The sequence below is a fragment of the Labeo rohita genome, chromosome 18 (assembly GCF_022985175.1).
Source record: "Labeo rohita strain BAU-BD-2019 chromosome 18, IGBB_LRoh.1.0, whole genome shotgun sequence".
NCBI lineage: Eukaryota > Metazoa > Chordata > Actinopteri > Cypriniformes > Cyprinidae > Labeo > Labeo rohita.
The window spans coordinates 11,517,505-11,540,001 of NC_066886.1; the positions used below are offsets into that span (position 1 = coordinate 11,517,505).

The following is a 22,497-nucleotide window of genomic DNA, read 5'->3' on the forward strand; positions in this document are numbered from 1 at the left end:
TGAATAAAAGTATTAATTTCCTACAATAAAATCAAACTGACCCCAAACTTTTGAACAGTGGTGTGTTTTCTGATTACTATGTCATCTACAGTTTCACCACAAAAGTAATTGTTAGCTTATGGTGAATTGAGTGGTCACTGTGAAATCATACAAAGACAATAAATAGACAGGTACGTTATATTTCATTGTCTTATAGTGTATTTGTAACCAGTAGTCCGTCTTTTAATTAATTGGTCAAAAAGACTCACAAAGCAGTCTCATAGTAATTCGTTTGAATCAATTCAATCCAAGTGGCTCTTTGAACTGCAGAACAGAAGGAATGTGAAGTATATTATTAAAATCAATTATTTGCTTCCTCAAAAGTGCTAAATATTTGTTAATCTTTAAGGAATCAGAGTCATAGTTGTTACTTTTTTATGGTTCACATTCCTAGTAATCAACTTTTGTCTCTAGCGGAGGAATTTTTCTTTCTGTTCACCCAGTCCGAGATGTTTTTGTCTCTCTTTTGTAAGAAAAAAAACCTGTCTGTCAGTCCTCACATACTTGGCTGTTTTTTGAAAATAACATAGAGCATTGTATGGCACAAAGTGTGTGAGTGTGTCTGGGTACATGTGTTAGCGTGTGTGTCCCAGGTTGAGTTGTCCACTGAGAACAGATGAAAGCAACAAGGCCTGTGACTGATCCATTTGTCCTGATCAGGGGAATTCTACCTCCCTCTCTCTCACTCTCTTTCTCTTCCTCTCGCCATGTATGACCCACTTTTCCTGTCTCTCCCTTCTTTCCCAAAGTCCCCTCTGAAGACAGGCCTACAGAGAGCTGGCAAGGGGACAATGTGTGTGTGCGTCTGTGCCATTATGTATCCCGCTAAATATAATTGTGTGTGCTAATATGAGGTTCATTTTCCTGGCCAGCATTTGATGTTCCTAAATCAATACCGTTTCCTTTTTGCCCACATGTAGATGCCCTTGGCATTGTTGGGGGGGGGGGGGGGAGGTGAAGTGGGGTAGAGAATGGCTCAGTCATGGCATGTTGGCAGGACTTTGTGGCGTGGCCGGCCCTCTGAAAGGCTGCTATTCTGAGTCTGTGAGTTGCTTTTTGTCTGCCTCTCCGGAGGAGGTGAGAGCCGTTCTTTCAGCGCCGCGGCTGCGCTGAGAACAGAGGGGCCCGCGCACCACCGCAGCCCCATCAGGAGAGCCTGCCGAAGAAAAAGAGCCCTTTGTTCGTCGAGGATAGAGACAGAAAAAACACCCATCTCTCTGCAGCACAAACAACACATACTGTTCACACTTGCTGACTTCTGCTAGCGTGACAGGTGATAAACCGCCACCACGCCCCCACACCCCACCCCTTTTCATCTACACTCACCCCGACTCGGCATGGCATCGAAGCGTCCTATCAGACGTCCCATCAGCTTGTTAAAGCTGTAAAAGTTTTTCTATCCTCATTTATTGCAGGATTAGTTCATCCAAAAATGAAAATTGTCATCGTTTGTTAAGTCTTTCCAAAACTTGTTTGACTTTCAGGAGGACACAAAACGGGACGTTTGCAATAATGTGACAGGTTCCTCTTCCACTATGTAATTACACTGAATGAGGTGGAGATTTTGAAGGATTGGTTCACTTTCAGAATAAAAAGTACTGATAATTTACTCACCCCCCCATGTCATCAAAGATGTTAATGTTTTTTTTTCTTCAGTTGAAAAGAAATTGTTTTTTTTAGGAAAACATTCCAGGGTTTTTCTCCATATAGTGGACTTCAATGGGAGTCAATGGGTTGAAGGTCAATGCAGTTTCAATGCAGTTTCAAAGGGCTCTACACGATCCCAGCTGAGGAATAGGGGTCTTACCGAAACGGTCATTGTACATACTTTTTAATCACAAATGCTGGTCTTGCGCTAACTCTGCAATGCACGTCTGTGACTTCATGCATTACATAATCACGTTGGAAAGGTCACACGTGGTTAGTTCTTCGTCTCTACTTCGGTTCAAAAAGGTAGGATAGCTAAGGTTTTTTTTGTAAAGAGTGTCTGACTTTCTTTGCATGCTTGCTTTGTGAACACTGGGTTAAATTGGCCAATTATTTTGCTAGACAAGACCCTTATTTCTCAGCTTGGATTGTGTAGAGCCCTTTGAAGCTGCATTGAAACTTGCAATTTGGACCTTCAGCCCATTGGCTTCCATTGAAGTCCACTATATGGAGATAAATCTTGGAATGTTTTCCTCAAATACCATAATTTCTTTTTGACTAAAGAAAGACACAAACATCTTGGATGACACCTTTAAGCACTGAAATGATTTAAAAGTGTCATAAGTGGTCTAAAACTACATATTTGTGTGATAAAACAAGCTATTTATGAATTTCTGCTTCAAGCAGATTATTGAACCTGTGAGCCTAACTTGAGAACTGAATCAGTCTGATTCAGGAATGAATAATTTTGATTTTGTTAACTGGATCAGCTGATTCATTGAAATGATCTAATTTAAAAGAACCAGTTGATGCATTAGCTACTCCTTTTATGAGCTAGTACACTGTAAAGTTTTCACCAGTTTCAACTTAAAATTTTAAGGCAGCTGCTGAACTTAAGTTTTTAAGTTAAATCAACTTAAAACTACAAGTCAATTTAACTCATTACAATAAAATGAGTTAAAATGACTTGTACTTCTAAGTTGATTTAACTTGTGAGTTGAAATGACTTTTGATTTAACTTGATTTTAAGGCAGCTGCTAAACTTAAGTTTTTAAGTGGAAACTAGTGAAAACGTTTTAGTGTACAGATATCCATATTTTTAGTGGATAACAACTTAAATTTTGTCTGTTCATCACACAGTTCTATTATATTTCTTTAGAAAACACACACAATCGTGTTATTTCAAACCTGTATGCCTGAATATTTTCTGTGGAACATAAAAGAAATTTTGAGAAATGTTGGTTATCAAACCGTTTTAGCTCCTGTTGACTTTCATTGTAATTTTCGCCAATACATTAGAAGTGGGAACAGAAACTATCCCTTTAATCATGCTTTGTCATTTTCGGAGCCTGAAAGGTGAACTGAATTATTTGCGCGAATATATTACATACAAATTCAATGCAAAGACAAATTCACATCAGGCGACGCACTTGCCGCTAATGCGCGATATACGCCTCAATTGCACAAGTTATAGATTTTCAAAGAGCTTGTTGACACTTGTTTCAGAAAATGGAGGAGAGCTTACGCAGTGTTTTTATTCACGCAAGTGACATGAAAAACAATCTAGAGCGATAACGTGATGAGATTGCACACACCATTACAGTCCTATTCGCTTACTGTCGTTACATTCACATTTTGTTTTCAACAGAAGAAAGTAAGTCATACAGGTTTGAAGCGACATGGTCATATTAGGGTGAATGATCCCCCTTAACCAGCATTTTTTAATATACAGAAGTGTGACGTTGAACGAAATGGCTTACACAGGAAAGAATCACTAGGTTTTTGGCCTCAAGCTGTGTAACCGTGCTTACATGCATCAGCAGGTGAAGCGTGGTGGAACTTGAGGATGGACGACGGCGTATTACAGCCTGCCGCAGAAACTTGCGCACATTTTGACAGAGCGAGAGAGCAAGAACGCCATTAGCATTCACGGACGTTGTTTGGCACTCCAGCCGCCCCTCTGCGTCGAATCAGGCGTCGTTGATTAATTTCAGCCTATTAGCACCCCCTACCCTCCCCCCCGCCCCTCCCAGGTTAATTCCCCACGCCAGCGAGCGGGAAAGGGGGCTGCGGGTGTGAGCGATGGTGCAGGGGGTTGCAGGGGAGCACGTTGTTGTCAGGACTGTATTAATGAGCGCGCCGCTCAGGTCCCGTGGACAGGGGGACGGTGTTCCTGGCTGCGCACGGCGACGGCGGCTCTGTCGAGGCCTGGCCTAGTTTCTGCCCTCACCGGGGAGCGGGAGGATCCAAGGACTGACGCTGATCACCTGACAGCGGCCCCACTGCTGCGAGAGAGTGTGTACGTACATGTCTGTGTGTGAGAAAGAAAAAAGGCAGGAAAGAGAGGACGCAAGTGCTGGAGTGGGTAACTGTTTTTTTTTCCTGTCTTCTTTTTAATTTCAGGTTTCTGTCTCTGAATAATTTTGGAAGTTCTCAGAGATGGTGTCATGTGAAGTGTTGATCAGCGGTAGATATTTTCCCACTTTTCCCTTCCGTGATATTCTGTCAGAAGAGCTGTAACATTGTTCCTCTACAAAAAAGAGTTACTGTAAAGCACTTTCATGCAAACGTTTGAGGCTGCCGTGATATTGTTGGAAAGGAAAGAGCACAGTGTCTAGTTTTGAGCCCTCATGGTCATACACCTGGATGTGCTGCACCTGGACTCCCTCATCTCTACACTTCCTGTTCAGCTACCACATTTAGTCCAACTGCACAATCTATTGTGCCATCAGAAAGTGAGCATGTGCTTTTTAAAGGAAAAGTCCACTTCTAGAACAAAAATGTACAGATTATGTACTCACCCCTAATGTTCACATCTTTTTTCTTCAGCCGTAAAGAAATTATGCTTTTTGAGTTGTATAATGGACTGCTATGGTGCCCCAATTTTGAACTTCCAAAATGCAGTTTAAATGCGGCTTCAAACAATCCCAAATGTGGTTGTAAACGATCCCAGACGAGGAAGAAGGGTCTTATCTAGCGAAACGATTGGTTATTTTCATTAAAAAATTAAAAAAGAAATACTTTTTAATCTCAAATGCTCATTTTGTCTTGCTCTCCCTGAACTCTGTGTATTCTCACTCAAAACAGTTAGGGTATGTCAAAAAACTCCAATCGTATTTTCTCCCTCAACTTCAAAAATCATTTCAAAATCATCCTACATCGCTGCAGAAGTTCCGACCCAGTCTTTGCAAAGTGAACATGCAAAGAAGATCAAACACCCTTAACCAAAAATGCAAAACAGCGATATAAGAATATTTTGAAGTTGAGGGAGAACATGAGATGGGAATTTTTCGACATACTCCAACTGTCATGAACCGGGGAAAAAAAATCAGTTCAGTCCGGGTGAGACAAGATGAGCGTTTGACATTAATAAATAAAAAAAAATTGTATTATTTTTATGAAAATATTGCTAGATAAGACCCTTCTTCCTTGGCTGGGATCATTTACAACCGTATTTGGGATCGTTTGAAGCTGCATTTAAACTGCATTTTGGAAGTTCAAAATCGGGGGACCATATCAGTCCATTATATGGAGAAAAATTGTGAAATGTTTCCCTCAAAAAAACATAATTTCTTTATGGCTGAGGAAAGAAAGACGTGAACATCTTGAATGACAAGGGGTGAGTACATTATCTGTAAATTTTTGTTCTGGAAGTGGACTTCTCCTTTAACAACATCAGCTGACCTTGGATCATCTGTTCCCTTGTGTACTCACTGGTGTATAGAAACAGGTGCTTTTATGTTTCTGTTATGTTGTATTCAAAACAGTCAGAATCTGAATATTATCGTCTCCCTCCTCCTTAGAGTTTTACAGCAATATTGGTTACGGTACGTTTATTCACTTCAGCCATTGTGCGATGGTTTACTTTAGCTAAGACCCAGGATTTGGTTCCTTGGTGTGCAACTGAATTCAAAAGACAGCTTTCACACTAATCCAGCTAATTATTTTACGGTCAATTGAATTCAAGTCTGCACCAAAACCTGGATTGATCACGGGGTGCATTGTGGGACACAAGCTGTTAGGTTAAGGATTCCATAGGTTGGCGCTCTCATAACTGCACAAAATATAACCAAGCTTGTGAGTGCATTATAAGAACCGTGGTCCATCGTTCAGGCACATGGTGTTGGCTGGCCCACTGAGGCGCTATAAATAGCTGTCATCAATATCTTCTTCTCAACCTCCTCACGTTCCCAATCCACTCAGGACGGCTCCTCTAATGGCATTAAATTTTCAAAAGAGCTGAGTCCACTGCGCCTCTCCGTGCCCACATCCGCCCAACAGGAGAGCAAAGGAGAGCGATGGAACGAGAAGAAAGAGTCACAGTAAAAGAACGAAAGACTGGTTGAATGCGGTTTAAAAACTGAATATGCAAGTTTTTAAAAATGGAGATTGAATGTAGGCTGTGGAGAGATGGGAACATGTAGATGTGGTCGGTGTCCATATAGACTAATTCTCTACTCTGTTGTGAATAATGCATTAGCACTTTAATCATCCTCCACGGCCGCCCGCCGTGCCACGCCGCTGTCATGGTGGTCCGAACAGTGCCCGTTGTGGCCCCTTCGTCGGTGCCCTCTGCCCTGACCTGGGACGTTTAGCTGTGTCAGGCAAACGCGCCATCGCAAGAGATCCTGACCCTCGCCTCTACCTACAACTTGTCCTAGTCTAATCGATTACTCCTGAGCACACGAGATAATGGGACACACACACACACGATTATACACGTTCGGCTCGTCTCCTGTCCGCCGACCCCGATGACCTTTTCTGCTTTTGAGAGATGTCAGTTCGCTGCTGTCTGTGACCTCGCAGTGGACACGGTAGTTAAATATACTGTTACTAAGGAGAATTAATAACATTCAAAAGATGGCACTTTAAGTTCTCTTACTTTTGAGTTTTACATTTCTTTTTTGCCTTTCACACCTGATGAGAGGAGTCATTATGTGGACAATTCTTCCAACTACTGACTATTCAACTAGTATTTAATTGTTTATTTCTTAGTGTTGTTGGTATTGTTCCAAGTAAATTAGGCTGATATACAGTATTTAAAGGGATAGTTCCAAACCCGTAAGACCTTTGTTCAAATTAAGGTATTTTTGATTAAATCTGAGAGCTTTCTGACCGACATAGACAGCAACTCAACTACCACGTGTAAGGCCCAGAAAGGTATTTAGGAGATTGATAAAATAGTCTGAAAAAATAATGACTCTTCAATTTCTGCGATTTTTTTTTTTTTTTTTTTTTTTTTTACTCTCGCGAACGTGTGGCAAAGACAGATGTGGAAGATAAAAAAATGTTGAATTAAGTTATTTTAGTTTTCTTTGCTTACAAAAAGTATTATTGTAGCTGCATAAAATTACGGCTAAACCTCTGATGGACTATTTTAACGATGTGCTTACTACCTTTTTGGGCCTTGAACGTATCAGTTGCGTTGCTGTCTATGCAGAGTCAAAAAACCTCTCGGATTTCATCAAAAATATCTTAATTTGTGTTCCAAAGATGAACCAAGGTCTTACAGGTTTGGAACGACACTACGGTGAGTAATTAATGACAGTAAAAGAAATGATCAGACTCTGATTCAGACTTTTTTGTTAGGTTTTTAGCACAGAATATGCAGTAATGTGCATTTATGTGTTTGTTGTCCTTGTAGGAAAGCGGCTGCAGGAGTGGGTCTGTGTGGTTCTGTGCCTCTCGCTCTTCATTGTAAACCTCTCTTTCCTCTTCTTCAACTTCTCCACAGTGCACATCTACAGAATCATCTTTGGCATTGGTAAGGCTTACATTATTCTTGGCCTTTCTGTTCATGTCTTTCTTTTGTTTTCTAATAAAGTTCCGCTTTCATTATCTCTACAGAAACATGTTTTCAGTGCACGTTTTTGCCATGTCATGGTCTCATGATCACTTTTATTGCAGTACTCACTGAATTTAACCGCCTCTTTCTTTCTCTCAAAGTGACTGGTATTGTGACAGCAGACTTTGCCTCTGGGATCGTACATTGGGGAGCTGATACGTGGGGTTCAGTGGACATCCCAGTTATTGGGAAGGTAAGGACTAAGGCCTGTGCATAGTTCAGTATGTATGGCATAACTGTGATTGGCTGGCACATTTAGGTACAGTGGCACCATCTTTCTGGCACACATGCATTTGCCACACACTCATATGCACAGTGTGGTCTCTAAGCGTAGTATCTTGTTTGATTTTAACAAATTACCCTGTTTAATTTTCATATCAGCTTTTGCTCCATTGGCCTGTTGTGGTTTACCAGGCTCAAAAAACGGCGAGTGCGAAATGCCATCTCCACCCTGGGGAGTTCAGCCCTTCCTGCTTTTCAGGAGCGCCACATCTTAACCCCACCCACTCTCAACCCCAAAGGGTGCTGGGGATACTCAGGAGGGTTGCATTAATGCATAGTACGGTCGCACTCTCCTTGCCCAATCAGAGAAAAGGTCACCCCCTTGCTGTCCAATTAAAAAGCAGCCGACACTTGCTTTCTGTGTCGGACAAGTAGGGGCCATGAATCTGGGAGCATTTATGTGTTTTTGTGCTGACAGGGGTCATTGTGCTATTATGTGGAAGGGGGCAGTAGACTGGCAGTAGAAAAATGGCTAACCTAAGCTAAATCCGGTCCCGTGTGCCAATTATTAGGCTACTTCTGGAAATATGGACTGTTAAATTTGATTACAGTGAAAGGAAATGACAAGTATACAGGTTTAGCAATGATCAGAATACACTTGACAATGAGTGCGGCCATGAAATTTTCACAGTTTGAGGCCTGTCCTTTGAGTAACACCAATCTTTCCTATTGTTCTCTGGCTGATTTGTGCTCTATAGAGATGGCGTCCTATAGGACCGGGTGGTATGACGCTTTATGCTGTGCAACTCCAATTAGTCTGCTATAGCTTTTATACCTTAATATGTTAAATACAGAAAAATGAAAGGAGTTCAACTAATTTTATATATATTCCACAAATCAGTCTGTTTAGGCTTCACAGCATTTATAATGCATATTATGAAAAATGGACAGATGTCTCACTTATTACACAGCTTTTCACCACATAAATAATAATGGGGACATGAAATATTGATCTGAGAAGTAACCATTTTAAATTCTTGCCTGTACAAAACAATTGTTCTAGCAGCAAGACAAACACTTCAACAATATTACTATAGGCCTACTATTAATCCTGAAGTACTTCGGTTTCATTTTACAGTAAATACAGTTGATAACTGAGGCGCAAGATGGCATTAGCTGTGTTTGAATTAAATGAGAGAGCTTGTTTGTGATGTGATACAAGGCACATGAAAGAAGCATCGGTTTTTCTTTTTTCCAAAAAGAATCAATTTCAAAGCTTTGGAAATTGAGAGTCTGTCATTTTTTTCTAAAAAAAAAATAAATAAATAAAATGAAATAAAGTAAATAAATAAAAACTGATATACTTTTTAAACACAAACCACAGACTTATTAGGTGATCACGTAGGTAATGCGTGGTTCGTTCTTCGTCTTTGTAACTCAGCTCAAAAAGGTAGGGTAGACCGAAAAACTTCAAAATCTTTCGACCACTCCCTTATGCCCTGTTTTTACAGTAGTCAATGTTTGAAGTGGATCAATAAAGTTCATCAAAGTTGTCCTAAGACAAGAACGGGTATTGTTTTAGTTTTAGGACAACTTTGACGAAAGGTTTTGATCCACTTCAAATGTTGACTGCTGTATAAGGGAGCATGTTTACATGCTAGTCTTTGAGGCCCTGAGTTGTCCTACACGGCCAATACTTTGAGGCCGAGAACAGGATTGTAGAGAGCAGGTCATCTGAACGGCCCGTCCAGCTCCCGCTGTGGGTCAGGCCGAGGGGCCCGCGTTCTCTCGCTTTCATCATCGTCCGTCTGTGCTGTAAAACGTCTCGGCCACACCGCCCCACCGTGAAGGGGTTTCCACCCGGCTCCGCAGCCACCGCCGATCCTTCTGCTGTCGAGGATAATTAGGATCCGCCACCTGGGAGTGATCGAACTTCAAAAAAAGCGAGGGAATTTACAGACATCCAGAACGCAGCGCTTTAAGACCCTTAACCAGCAGATTAAAGGCGGCACTTAGCGGACCGATATATATGGCTTTTTGTCCACATGTTCAAACAAGAAGCACCAACTTGAGGGAGAATCATTAATGACCGTGATTAAACAGGCACTTAAGAGCAAAGAGCGTAGGGAGGAGGAAAAAAGGCTAGAGAAATGAAATGGATCTCTCATGTGTGCTCTGGGTTAAGGGTGGGGGAGGACGGGCCCCGGTCTTCGGCTGGGTTGCTAGGGCAATCCGAAGATGTGAGTCGTGATTAGGCAGAAGGCGGGTGAGGCGAGGCGAGGCAGGCCGTTAAACGGTGTGGGATTAGCGGCGGCGAGGCACAGGTTTGCCGCAGCGTGCCGGTGAGTCGACATGCACGCCGTGTGCTGTCTGGGGCTTAGCGCTCTTTTAATCTCGCGCACAGAGAGACGGAAAGGAAACGAGGAGAACAGGAGGGAACATAATTGTCGAAATATCAACAGATAGTTTTCTCCGCTCCAGCAGAGTGTCGCCACGCGCTCTCAGATATAGGTGTGATTGAGTTCAGCCCACAAACACGCGATAATGACATTTTTCCCCCCGCGCTCCGTCTCTGAAACGCTATGGTAATGTGGCTCCAAACGATTCCTCCTTTTTATGTGGAAAATAAATTACCTTCATTCTTGTATTTTCCTTTGTGCTTATACGATCCTTTCTCTTACTCCCTTTCATTTTGCGACACCCGCGCGGTCGCAGACGGGTGCCCGTCTCAAAGCAGCGCTCCTGGGCGTGAGTGACAGGTGCTGCTGGGTTATGGTTTTTCATGATGCTGGATCTGAGCCGTGGGGAAGTGCTGTTTAATGCCAGGTTATCTCTCCGCTCCGTAACGCGTAGCTCGTGCCGCATGCGTCATCTTTCATTTAGGACCTAGTACCGCCAACACGCCAATTTGCGTCTATCACTCAACATCTAACCCAACCCAGCCCTGTCTTACAGCCAGATCTGGCCGAAATGCCTCTTTGCATTTTCAGTGCTGTTTTTTTGTGGAAAACCTGTGCTTGCTACACGGGTACGAATGTGCAAAATGGCACACTTTTAAAATGGACTATTTGGGTTGCCTCAACAACTAGTTGACTAATCTTTCTTAACTAGAAGTACACAAGGCACATTCTTTCACGAACATCTAGGTGAGTTCAATGAAATGGCACAGAAGTCACTTTTGGGGCCAGTTTTACTGACAGCTTGCGTATTTTGGCATTAAAATTGTACTGTTAGGTTTTCCTAAGGATGCGCAATGAAGAATTAGTGCTGAAAAGACATGGACACAGTTATTTTTGTGCCTGACTTTATTGAATATGCATTTATAGGAGTTTTCCTTCAGTCGAAAAATTTATTGGAGGAGGGTATGAATCACGCAACACGTTTTACTAACATTTGCCCTCGTCAAATTAACAGCATTTGCACCATTATTTAATGCCCCAAAAAAAGGCTTTCTTAAAGTATTTTGCCCTTAAAAATGCTGGCATTACTGTTGCTAGGAGGAGGCACAGCAGAGACTACGCTACTACGACTTTGCGACTACGCTAAGTTGCACTGTGCTTGGTATATTGCATTGATCGATATGTAAATGAGATTTTGTAAATGAGATCGGCGCTGTTTTGAAGTTGTTGGATTTTGGTTAGTGTGCTGACAAATAGTGCGACTGTGCTGCCGGTGACCCGAGTTCAATTCCCATCTAGAAGTCTTTTGGTCAAGGTGCTTTCCTGTCTGCTCTCAACTGTCCTATCAAATAAAAGCAAAAACCCCTATAAATATAACTTTAAAAAAAAAATGTATTCTGTTGTAACAGCGGTGCTTCATTGTTGATACATTTTAAAGATGTATTTTTTCCAGAAGATCTTAAGTGCAACATGATAATTTAAGCACTGTTGCTAAAGATTTGAAAATGAATTTAGTCAGCCTTACTAATTGTCTGTTTCAGTCGACCATTGTGACCCATTCTTATTGCTACAGTAGAAGTATTAGAAAAAATATATATCATATTTTTAAAAAAAACATGCAAGTGTGTCAAATGTGTAGAACTTTGACTGATGTTTCTGAAGGGTTTTTCTGTAGGCTTCCAGGTCATTATCAGTAGGAAACGTCAAGCCGAGGATGTTTCTGGTTTACTGAATATTTTAGTTTAAATGCCTCTTCTTTTTTTATTTCTCACTGTAAAATGCACATTCAGTGTTCGGAATCTCTGGCTGTAACACAACAGTAGCTTCTAGTTTGACCCTGCACGGTCTTTATCATAGACGTACCCATTCATTACCACAGGGTAATGGATCTAAATCACAGCCCTAGACACCCCTGCCCGTTTTTCAATTGAACCTTAACCTCCCTTTCCCCTGCTCCCCCCCATCTCTCTTTACCTCTCTCTTTCCATTCAGGCATTTATTCGCCCGTTCCGGGAGCACCACATTGATCCGACGGCTATCACACGGCATGACTTCATAGAGACTAATGGAGACAACTGCATGATCACCATCCTGCCTCTGGCCCACATGGCCTATAAATTCCTCTCCTACCCACCAGGTACACACACACATCCACTCGCTTTTCCAGTGTGTCGTGAGAGTGAGTCAGCGTGACTATTTTAGAACCAATGAGTGTGACCCGAGTGCGACTCCTTGTCCTGGAGCCGTCCGTGTGTCCCACATTCATCTTAAAATACCTAGAAATTGGGAAATCGACAAACGAGAATATGGTTTGAAAAGGGTAAAATGTTCTCAGTTCCATTTTTGCCCTGCATGGGTTACAGGAGCAGCTCAGCCAAAAAATGAAAATTGTCATTCTGTACTCATGCTCACATTATTCCAAACCTGTATGAATTTCTTTCGTCCTTGTAACACAAGAGGGGAAATTTAACAAAATATCCTGCCTGCTTAAATTTTCCATATATTTGGATAATTTTAAAGGCGTACTTCACCCAAAAATGAAAATTCTGTCATTACTCACCCTCATGTCATTCCAAACCCGTAAGACCTTCATTCATCTTTGGAACATGAATTAAGTTTTGATGGAATTCAAGAGCTTTCTAACTCTGCAAAGAAAGACTAAAAAGGTAGTAAGGATTCTCGTGAATGCATGACAGAGATTGACAAGGAGGAGAAGAAATTGTTGAATAAAGTCATTATTTTTGTTTTCTTTGCTCAGAAAAAAATATTAGCACTAGTCATAGCTTCATAAAATTACAGTTGAACTTCAACGATGTCCTTACTACCATTCTGGGCCATAAATGTTTCAGTTGCATTGCTTCTCTATGCAGGGTCAGAAAAGCTCTCACATTTCATCAAAAATACCGTAATTTGTGTTCTGAAGATAAACAAAGGTCTTACGGGTTTGGAATGACACAAGGGCCAGTAATTAATGATAGAATTTTCATTTTTGGCTGAAGTAACCCTTTAGCGTTTTTTATATTTGGCCATTATATTATCGTAAGTAGCACGGGGTTGTAGCAATATCCAAAAATACATTGTATGGGTCAAAATTATCGTTTTTTTCTTTTATGCCAAAATTACAAAAAAGTAAAGATCATGTTCCATGAAGATGAATATATCAAAACTTAATTTTTGGTCAGTAATGTGCATTAAGAACTTAATTTGTACAACTTTAAAGGCAGTTTTCTCTATTTATTTATTTATTTATTTTTTTTTTTTTGCACTCAGTTTTTCAGTTTTCTCTGCCAAATATTGTCCTAACCTAACAAGCCATAAACAATGGAAAGCTTATTTATTTAGCTTTCAGATGATGTATAAATCTCAATTTCAAGAAATTGATGCTCATGATTGGTTTTGTGGTGCAGGGTCACAAATTGTTCCAAATTTGTAAAACTTTCTCTCTATTAAAAGTCCATTCCACCAAAATTTTCATAAAAAAAATCCATATCAAGTGGTTTAATTACATTTTTCTGAAAAGACACAATTTACATAGAGAACACTGAATATGGTAAATGGAAGATCAGCTGTACTTTCTTGATGCTGTTTGTTTTTATTTTGCTTTTTAAAGGTTTTAAATTGCTTTGTGAAAACTGCTTGAATTCTAACTACATATTTACTGTTGTGTTTATTGCAGTAAATATTTTGATATTGAGTTATGAGTTGGTTATGGAGTTGATCACTGTGTTGCCAAGTCTGTGGTTTTCTGGTGGAATTAGGCTACTTTAACACTGTTGCTGCGGGTTGTTTTTCATGTCTGTGGGTTGAAGCGACCCCAAAAATGTGATATTTATCCCCTGGAATGCAAATTTTACCAGGGGAACCCCCACCAAAAAGCGTGTATTTTACCCCGCCAAATGGAATTTTTAACAGGGGAACCCCCTCAAAACGCAATTTGGGGCTAGATTTGAGTAGCAATTGGGCGAGTTTTGTATGCGAAAACCTGGCAACCCTGGTTGATCACGTCCTGTACTCATGCTCATGTTATTCCAAAACTGACTTTCTTTCCTCCTTATAACGCAAGAGGAGAAATTTTGAGGAATGACCAAAGTGCTTTATTTTCTTTATTTAAAATGAAGTAAATTTAAATGGCATTTTGTTTCTTATACGACATGACTAGAACATGAAAGTAAACTGTGACAGAATGTTCATTGGATAAAATTCAATGAATTCCATTTTCCATTTTTTTCGGCTGATGATTCAAAGAAAGTTGAAAGGTCAGTTTGATTTGATGTTTTTCCTTCTTGCTGAAGGACAAGACTAGTACTTTACTACAGGGTTAGGGCATGTTGTATTAATTTGCATATAATTTTATCTCCCTCTCTCTCCACCTTTTGCCATTGTTCCTTTATCTCTCCCTCCACCTCTCCCTTATGCTATCTCTCTTTCCCAGATGCCCTTGCAGAGTCCTACCCCTGGGAATGTTTTGTTTTTGCGTTGGCGGTCTTTGTAACCATGACTAATCAGATCCACAAGTGGTCCCACTCCTACTTCGGCCTGCCACGCTGGGTCACACTACTGCAGGACTGCCACCTAGTGCTGCCACGAAAACACCACCGGATCCATCATGTGTCGCCACATGAGACGTACTACTGCATCACCACAGGTACACACTCGTGCTTCACTTGATGAGACCAAAGCCTTGTGTTAAGGAGATAGTTCACCCAAAAATATGCGAATTGTGTCATTATTCACTCACCCTCATGTCAAAACACAAAAGGACATATTTTGAAAATGTCTCAGTGATTGTTTTTTGTCAATACAGTTAAATTCAGTGAGGTCCAAAACAACAATAGACGTCATTGACTTTCGCACAGGTTTGGAACAACACCCCAGACAGCACACATACATCTGCGAGATGTTAGAGATCACTTAATCTGGAAAGCATCTGCTGTGTACAAACATCTCACAGACGTCTGTAAGATGTCAGTTTTACATACATTCTAAACATCTTAAGGACATGTAGTAGATGTCTATTTGACACCTTATAGGAAACATCCTAGATGTACTGCACATGAGCAAACAGTCTAAAAACTACGTCTTCCAAATGTAAATGCAGACGTCAAATAGACATCTCCCTGAAGTATGTGTGCTAGGGTGAGAAATTATGTTTTTGGGTGAACTATACCTTTAAATAGTCCTGTAGGCATCTTTTACAACAACAATACATACAAAATCTGATTCAGGTGAGGTAGGTGAACTTCCTCTGAGAGTCTTTTATGTAGCTGATCATGGTAACCTACAGTATCTGGCAAGGATTCTTCCACGGAGCGTGGCCTGCATCGCCAGTAGCTGTAAAGAGTGGGTTAAAATAACTTTTTTTTAAAGTCAGCTGCGTGTGTTCACACATAAGTGTGTATGTGTGTGTGTGAAGGCATTAAACTCCCATGATAGCTCAAGCACTCAGTATGCGACGTGCGTCTCTGGGAGAGAGGGGAGCGAGGATGCTTGTGCGTCACCCTGCGCCCCAGCGGACGACAGATGTGTGTGTGCACGCATGCTCCAGAGCACAGACCGGTCCTTTTGACCCTCCCTCTTTCCTTTCCACTGCTGCTCCCTGATCCCACTGGGAGACGCTGATGAAGGGAGAGGAAAGGGTCTCTCTCTCTCGCACACATACACAAACGCGCACGCTTGGGAGTCTCTCTCTGCGTGAGCCCTGCTCCTCCACCCTCCCTGCCAAAGTCCCCGGGGGCCGGGGCCCGCCTTTGTGTGTGCCAGTGGCTGACAACCTCCATGTATATTTAATGCTAACCTGCTGTCAGTGCTAACAAATAGGCTTGCACGAAGGGGGGGGCGGGGGTGGTGTGGGTTTGACAAAGATGAAAAATCAAACAAACATGATGAGCTGTTCTGCTCTCCTCCTGCACCAAAAGGGTCACTGTTGAGAGAGGGTACAAACACACACACACACAGCTGACACAGACGTGACCGAGGAACAGTGTGGTGCTTATATACAGACATACAAGGGCAATGGATGACCATGTGATGTCATAATCAGGGGGCGCTGAAAACAGTACTGTGGTGATACCATGGTACAGTAATGTGTCAGGTGGAAATACCGTGGTTCTTTCAATTGGTACTGAACGATTAGCGTGTTCCATTTACACCATGTTGTACATTGTACAAAATTACTCTGAATATCAGGATAATTCGGGCCTGAGCACCGGTGGTGCAAGGACCCTATTGGAATTGATTCTTCTTCTCCAAAATGAATTGCATTTTTGACAGCCTAAACATGCTCAAAGTCATTAAACTTTGCACACAAACCAAAAGTGGTGAAAATTTACATCTGATATGGGTTTCAGAAGTGGGTGTGGCAAAATGGCTTGATAACGCAGTGCCCCTCGAGCTGTGTTTCACATAAATGTATGAAATTCGCTAGACACATGTAACACACCAATACCTACGAAAAAGTCCCTCGGTACAAAGTCTGAAACCCAACAGGAAGTCTGTTATTTTGAAATTTCTCTGCAAGTTTTGTGCCATTTTTGCTATTTCAGCTATTTCAAGTCTTCCTATAGATTTAAACAGATCACCACCAAATTTGGTCGGTCTAAACTAAAGCACTTTGACGTCACATTGCGAAGATCTTGAGTTTTTGTTCAATGTTTCGCCATGAAGCAGGAAGTTGTTATAATTCAGGCATACAATGTTTGATCTGCCCCAAAATAAGAGTCCTTTCCAGAACACATGACCATATTCAGTTACAGACATAGCACCACCTGCTGGCAACAGGAAGTGGCATGTTTTACGCTCTAACAAACTCCTCATAGAGATTTAATAACATCAGCATTATATTTGGTCTGTGTACTCCAAAGGCCTTTGCAATGTTAAATTGCGAAGATCTTGAGTTTCTGTCAAAGGGCATGTCTGTGGCCGCCTGACAAAGTTCAGTGTTTTACCATGGGACTAGATGGTGTTGTAGCTCAGCCATACAATGTCCGACCTGCCCCAGATTTCACACATTCGATAAGAATGTAAGAATCCTGGCCTGAATACATCTAAAGGCCAATATTCTGTTATAATCATAGCGCCACCTGCTAGCAACAGGAAATGACTTATTTTACACTAACTTAAACATGCAGTGTCCAGTGTGCACCAAACTTCACATATTTGGTAAGAGACTTTAACATATTCCTTCTGCAATTTACCATTTTAAATGCATATTTCCCTATTTTCAAGCATATTTCCTAAAGCCACCAGGTGGATATGAGCCCGGGTGCGAGGGCTCTTCCAACATTGCTTGCAGCTATAATTTTAATATGTTTTTGTTATTTGGCTAGTTCACCCAAAAATGAAGTGAAGTGAGCAAAAAGTAATTCTCATAGCTTTTTAAACCACTGATGTCACATGGACATGGCCTTGAATGGCCTTGCATTCCTGTGTATGCAGGGTCAGAAAGCTCATGAGGGTGAGTAATTAATGACAGAATTTTCATTTTTCATAACGGAAATGAAAATCATCATCAATTATTCACCCTGATGAAATCTATAAAATAAAATAAAAAAAAAATTCTGAAGAGACATGCATACATAGAGCACTTTGAATATGGAAGCTCGACTGTCTTTGCTTGACACGTGAGAACAAACCTAATTGGTGTATATATAGATTTGTATAAAAAATATAGTTTGTCCATATTACTGTGAAAATGTCTTGATTTTTAGCTGCTTTGATTCTACAGTTGGTTGTAATAATGTTCCTCTGATCAATAAAAACAATCATCCTTTTAATACTGTAGCATGTAAATAAATATTGAGATGTGTATTAAAAATTTTAATATGTGAAAGATTTTTAGATATACCATCCAGCTATACTACTATGGTGAGTGTCCAAAAAACATGGTGCAGTAGTATTATGGTAATTTTTGATAGAGACAAGTGAGTCTTTATTGCATTAATCTATTCAAATTGTTTTCATCTTTATGAACATTTATGTTTTTAATCAGTTTACAGGATATAGTTTATTGTAGCTATATATGAGTGCTTAGTTTTTCTTGTTGTTTAGTACATTAGGCCAAAATGGTGAACATTCATGATATAAAAGATGAACTGCTATGTACAGCATATTTGAAATATACAAAAATATATTGGCTACAACTAGACGGCAAATGCTAAGACTCTTCTCCGCTTTTCAAACACACAAAACAATTAGCCTTTATAGACAGTGTTTCTTGAGTAAAGAAAACGCTGTATTTAGTCAAACACCAGTTATTTATTTACCTTGCATTACGAAGAAGTAGACGCCTGTGTTCAAACTGCGTCACAGCACTTCATTCTGAATGAAGGGGTGGAGTTATGAGGTTTGACTGACAATTTGAAGATCCAATGGTATTTTGGATGCTTTTCATTGGTTACATATTTGTAAAACCCTCGAACAGACATAACAGTGACCAATAGCACTGATTTAAAATAATAATAATAACAAAATATATGAAGTTAATAATTAATTTTCCACAGCACACCCGTTGGTTGGGAAACACTGGCCTAGGCTGATGTATGAACTTTGTCCTGCACATTTTTGTGTGTTATATGTCTATATGTCTTGTGCGTGTATAGTTGAAATGGTTTTGTTGTCAAAACCCAATGGAATGTGTGTCTGTGAGCACAACAGGAGTGTGTGTGTGTACATAGTGGGGTTGAGACGGGCTGGCTGGCTGGGGGTGGGGTGCTGCTACATATTTATAGCAGTAAGTGTGTACATTACTCTACTGCTAGCGCCTGATCTTCTGTCCATCCCCTGGGAGTCACCATCCAGGAGCTTCTGTGTCTCACCGCTTCTTGATGTTGTTCTCTGTGCCTTCCCCTCTTTCTTCCTGTCTTGCTCTTTTGTCCTTGCTCTCTCCTTTTTGCTTGCCTTGCCCTCTTACTGTTCTCACTCTCTCTCTCCTGCAATTCTCTCTTTTCTCTCACTGGTGAGTTTTCGGGAAAGTGTGTAATTCAGCAAGAGGAATGAATTTGTCTGGTTGGTTTTACACTTCAAGCCTGTGTGCTTCACCTTTTTTTTTATTCCTTTTTCAGTTTTACTCCTGTTTGAAAGCACTTTGGCATGTTATATTGTTTTACTTGTATTATAATTTATTAATAATACATTAATTAAAATGTGATGATATGAAGTTTATCCCTCTTTAACCTTGAAATTTATTTCATGTTGTATGGCATGCTTTCAAATTATATACAGTATGATTCAGAAGTTTGGGTTTGGTTATTTGGGTTTGATTATTTGAAAGAAGTCTATTACAGTAAAACATTAAAGGTGTGATGCAGTGCAATTTAATTCTTATACATTTTATAATGTTATTTTATTCCTGTGATGGTAAAACAGAATTAATTCCATTTTGTTACATGATCCTTCAGAAATCTTTCTGATACGCTGGTTTGTTGCTCAAGAAACATTTTTCATCTTTTTTTTTTTTTTTTTTTTTTTTTGTGGAAACCATCATGCATTTTTCAGGATTTGATTAATAGAAAGTTGAAAAAACAACAGCATTCATTTTAAATAGAAATCTGTCGCTTTTGATTAATTTACTGTTGATTAATTTAAACTGTTTTTATATTTTTATTATTTAAATAAAAATACATTGATTAAAATATTATTTGCATTATGCATTTTTTCAGGATTTGATAAGTAAAAAGTAAAAAAAAAGAAATTATTGGAAATAGAAATCTTACTGTTGCTTTTATTCAATTAAAAACATTCTTGCTGAATAATATTATTTTATTGTTTTTATATTTTTATTATTTAAACAAAAATAGATTAATTAACCGTGATGCATTTTCCAGGAATTGATGATTAGAAAGTTAAAAAAAAAAACATTTATTTGAAATAGTAATCTTACTGTCACTTTTGATCAATTTAATGCATTTTTTCTAAGTTATATTATTACTAGTTTTATATTTTTTTTTATATTTTTATATTTTTACTATTTTAATAAAAAAAGATTAATTTAAATATTTTAAATCATGCATTTTTTTCAGGTTTTGATGAATAGAAAGAACAGCATTTATTTGAAAGACATTTTACTTTCGCTTTTGATAAATTTAATGCATTCTTGCTGAATATCACTGTTATATTGTTTTTATATTTTATTATTTAAATAAAAATAAATTAAATAAAATATTTTTAACGATGATGCATTTTGGTGATTTGATAAATAGAAAGTTAGAGAAAAAAACTGCTGAATAATAATATTCTTTTATTTTCAGATTTTTACTATTTAAATAAAAATAGTACACACACACGTATGGATAGTATGTACAATTTTAAATCCTGTCTCTGCTGCTAGTCTGTACCACTTCACTATCTAGTCTTACATTCATATTAATAACTTCTTAGAAGACTTTTTTCCCCCTCCTTTTGGTCATGTCTTCTCTCGCCTACGGCACTAAGTGAGCCATTGCCATTGATGTCCCTTCAGAAACATTGTTGCCTGACACCCGTTTCTCTTTCTCTATCATTCTCTCCCTCAGGGTGGTTGAACTACCCGCTGGACAGAGTGGGATTTTGGCGGACGTTGGAGTGGTTGATCGAGAGATTGACGGGTCAGAAGCCACGCAGCGACGACATGGCCTGGGCCAAGAAAACCGAGTGACCAGGATAACAGGACTGAACTCCCTCCCTCATCCACGTCTCCCCCTGTTGAGGGGGAACAGAAACCGAATATGGGCCTTACCTCTGTACCCCAACACCTCTCTCCTGTAATGTCCCCATGTCCTCCATCTCCCCTAAACCATGTTCAATACAGCACAGAACCACAGATCACTCTTAATGCTGGGGCCTTTTCCCATCACTGAGGTCTGCTAACACACAAGCCATCACCCGTTCCTCCTGTACTGGCTTCCCTCCTCTGTTTTTGTAGATGTCCACATGCAACAAAAAAGTAGAAAGACAAGATGAAGTTCAAAACGGTGGTGTCAAACTGCTGAGATAATGATGAAATCACAATCCTTTCCTCCATCTCCATGTGCTTTCTCGTTTCGGTGTGTAAAATGTATGTTTTCTGGAGGTTGGGCTCTCCAGAGGACCGAAACCATGTTGTGATTTTCCCAGCATGGTTTTCATAGTAGTGCATGGAACGAGAGAAGCAATTAAATGTGGATTTGATTCTAGAAACTGCGAGAAGAGATTTATCGCCATCTCAAACGCTCTCTCCAGTTTCACAAAAGCATCTCGGCACCGTTAAAACCCTCCGAGGGACGCATGGAGGATCCGTTACTCAAAACGCAGGGAAAGGGTTTTGTTGGCCAACCAGCGTGGTCAGTGCTCAGTTGACCCAACTGAATGTTTTCCCTGAATGTTTCTTACTGAGCTCGTGTTGGCCTTAAGTACAAACCCATTACACTTATTTCTAATCAGCTTACCGGGGCTTAGCGGTGATGAACATTGATTGCGTCTCAATGGTGTGTTAGCGTGACATGTTATTGATATTTGGAGTAGTATTAGCAGTCTAGCTAGTGATGTCCTCCTGCTGTATCCTGTGGTACAACGCTTTAGCAAAGGTTGTACTAGTAAAGGTCACTTTAGAAAAGGTCAGTTTGAAGCTTTATTAAAGAAAATCATTGTTGTTGTTTTCTTATTGAATGATATATGCACTCTATTTGACCAATAGTACTTTTCAAACTCTTGCAAAACTAAAGGGAAAAACAGCCAAATACACTCCCTGTTTTCTCTCTCACACACATATTTATCCTAAAAACACACTTTATGAATTTCCTGTGGATTTATGTATCTCCATTTGCGCTGAACTGGTAAATGGAGAGAATAGGGTTTTATAAAAAGAGTATTTCAGTATGGATTGTCTCACATTCTTACAATAGCTGCAGCTTCACAATTTGGGATTCATTGTCTGGCTTTTTCTTTTTTAAAAAAAAAAAAAAAATCATAGGTACTATATAACTTTCAGCCTTGTATTTGTTATTTGTTCTTACTTTCCATTTCGCAGCTAATGCTCGCTGCTAGTCTGCCTTAAACCAATGTTTTTATTAGCTGTATGATTTAATAAATATCTAATAAATGACGTTTGATTATTTATCGTTTTTTATCATTTATCGTTCTTATTTGCAACTCAAGTGATTTTTAAATGTTGCTCAAAGTTAGAAGCAATAATTTAGTTCTCTTTGGTAAAATGAGACTGTAAAACAATTACAGAGCTTTTCTAAGATAATTGCGCCGGAAATCTGCAGGGTACTTTGAGGTGATTTAACAATGAGTCACAAGCGTCTTAATGCTCTGTTCTACTCAAGTAGAAAATGTTTATGAGAGATTCAGGGGGGTTCATTCAGCAAAGCACGAAACTGCCACCTTAAT

At 39.8% G+C, this 22,497-nt stretch overlaps 1 protein-coding gene across 2 annotated transcripts in view; it reads left to right on the forward strand.

Moving 5' to 3' along the window:
- The window catches only part of si:ch211-212o1.2 (uncharacterized protein LOC492735 homolog), a 35,797-nt gene extending 13,590 nt beyond the window's left edge, over positions 1–22,207 (forward strand). For both annotated transcript variants that reach the window (XM_051135340.1, XM_051135341.1), the window contains exons 3-7: positions 7,331–7,450; positions 7,633–7,724; positions 12,145–12,289; positions 14,585–14,797; positions 20,661–22,207. In XM_051135340.1, the coding sequence (XP_050991297.1) occupies positions 7,331–7,450; positions 7,633–7,724; positions 12,145–12,289; positions 14,585–14,797; positions 20,661–20,782 (692 nt within the window). In that variant the 3' untranslated portion in view covers positions 20,783–22,207. The remainder of the gene's footprint in view (positions 1–7,330; positions 7,451–7,632; positions 7,725–12,144; positions 12,290–14,584; positions 14,798–20,660) is intronic.
- Positions 22,208–22,497: the final 290 nt, after the last annotated feature.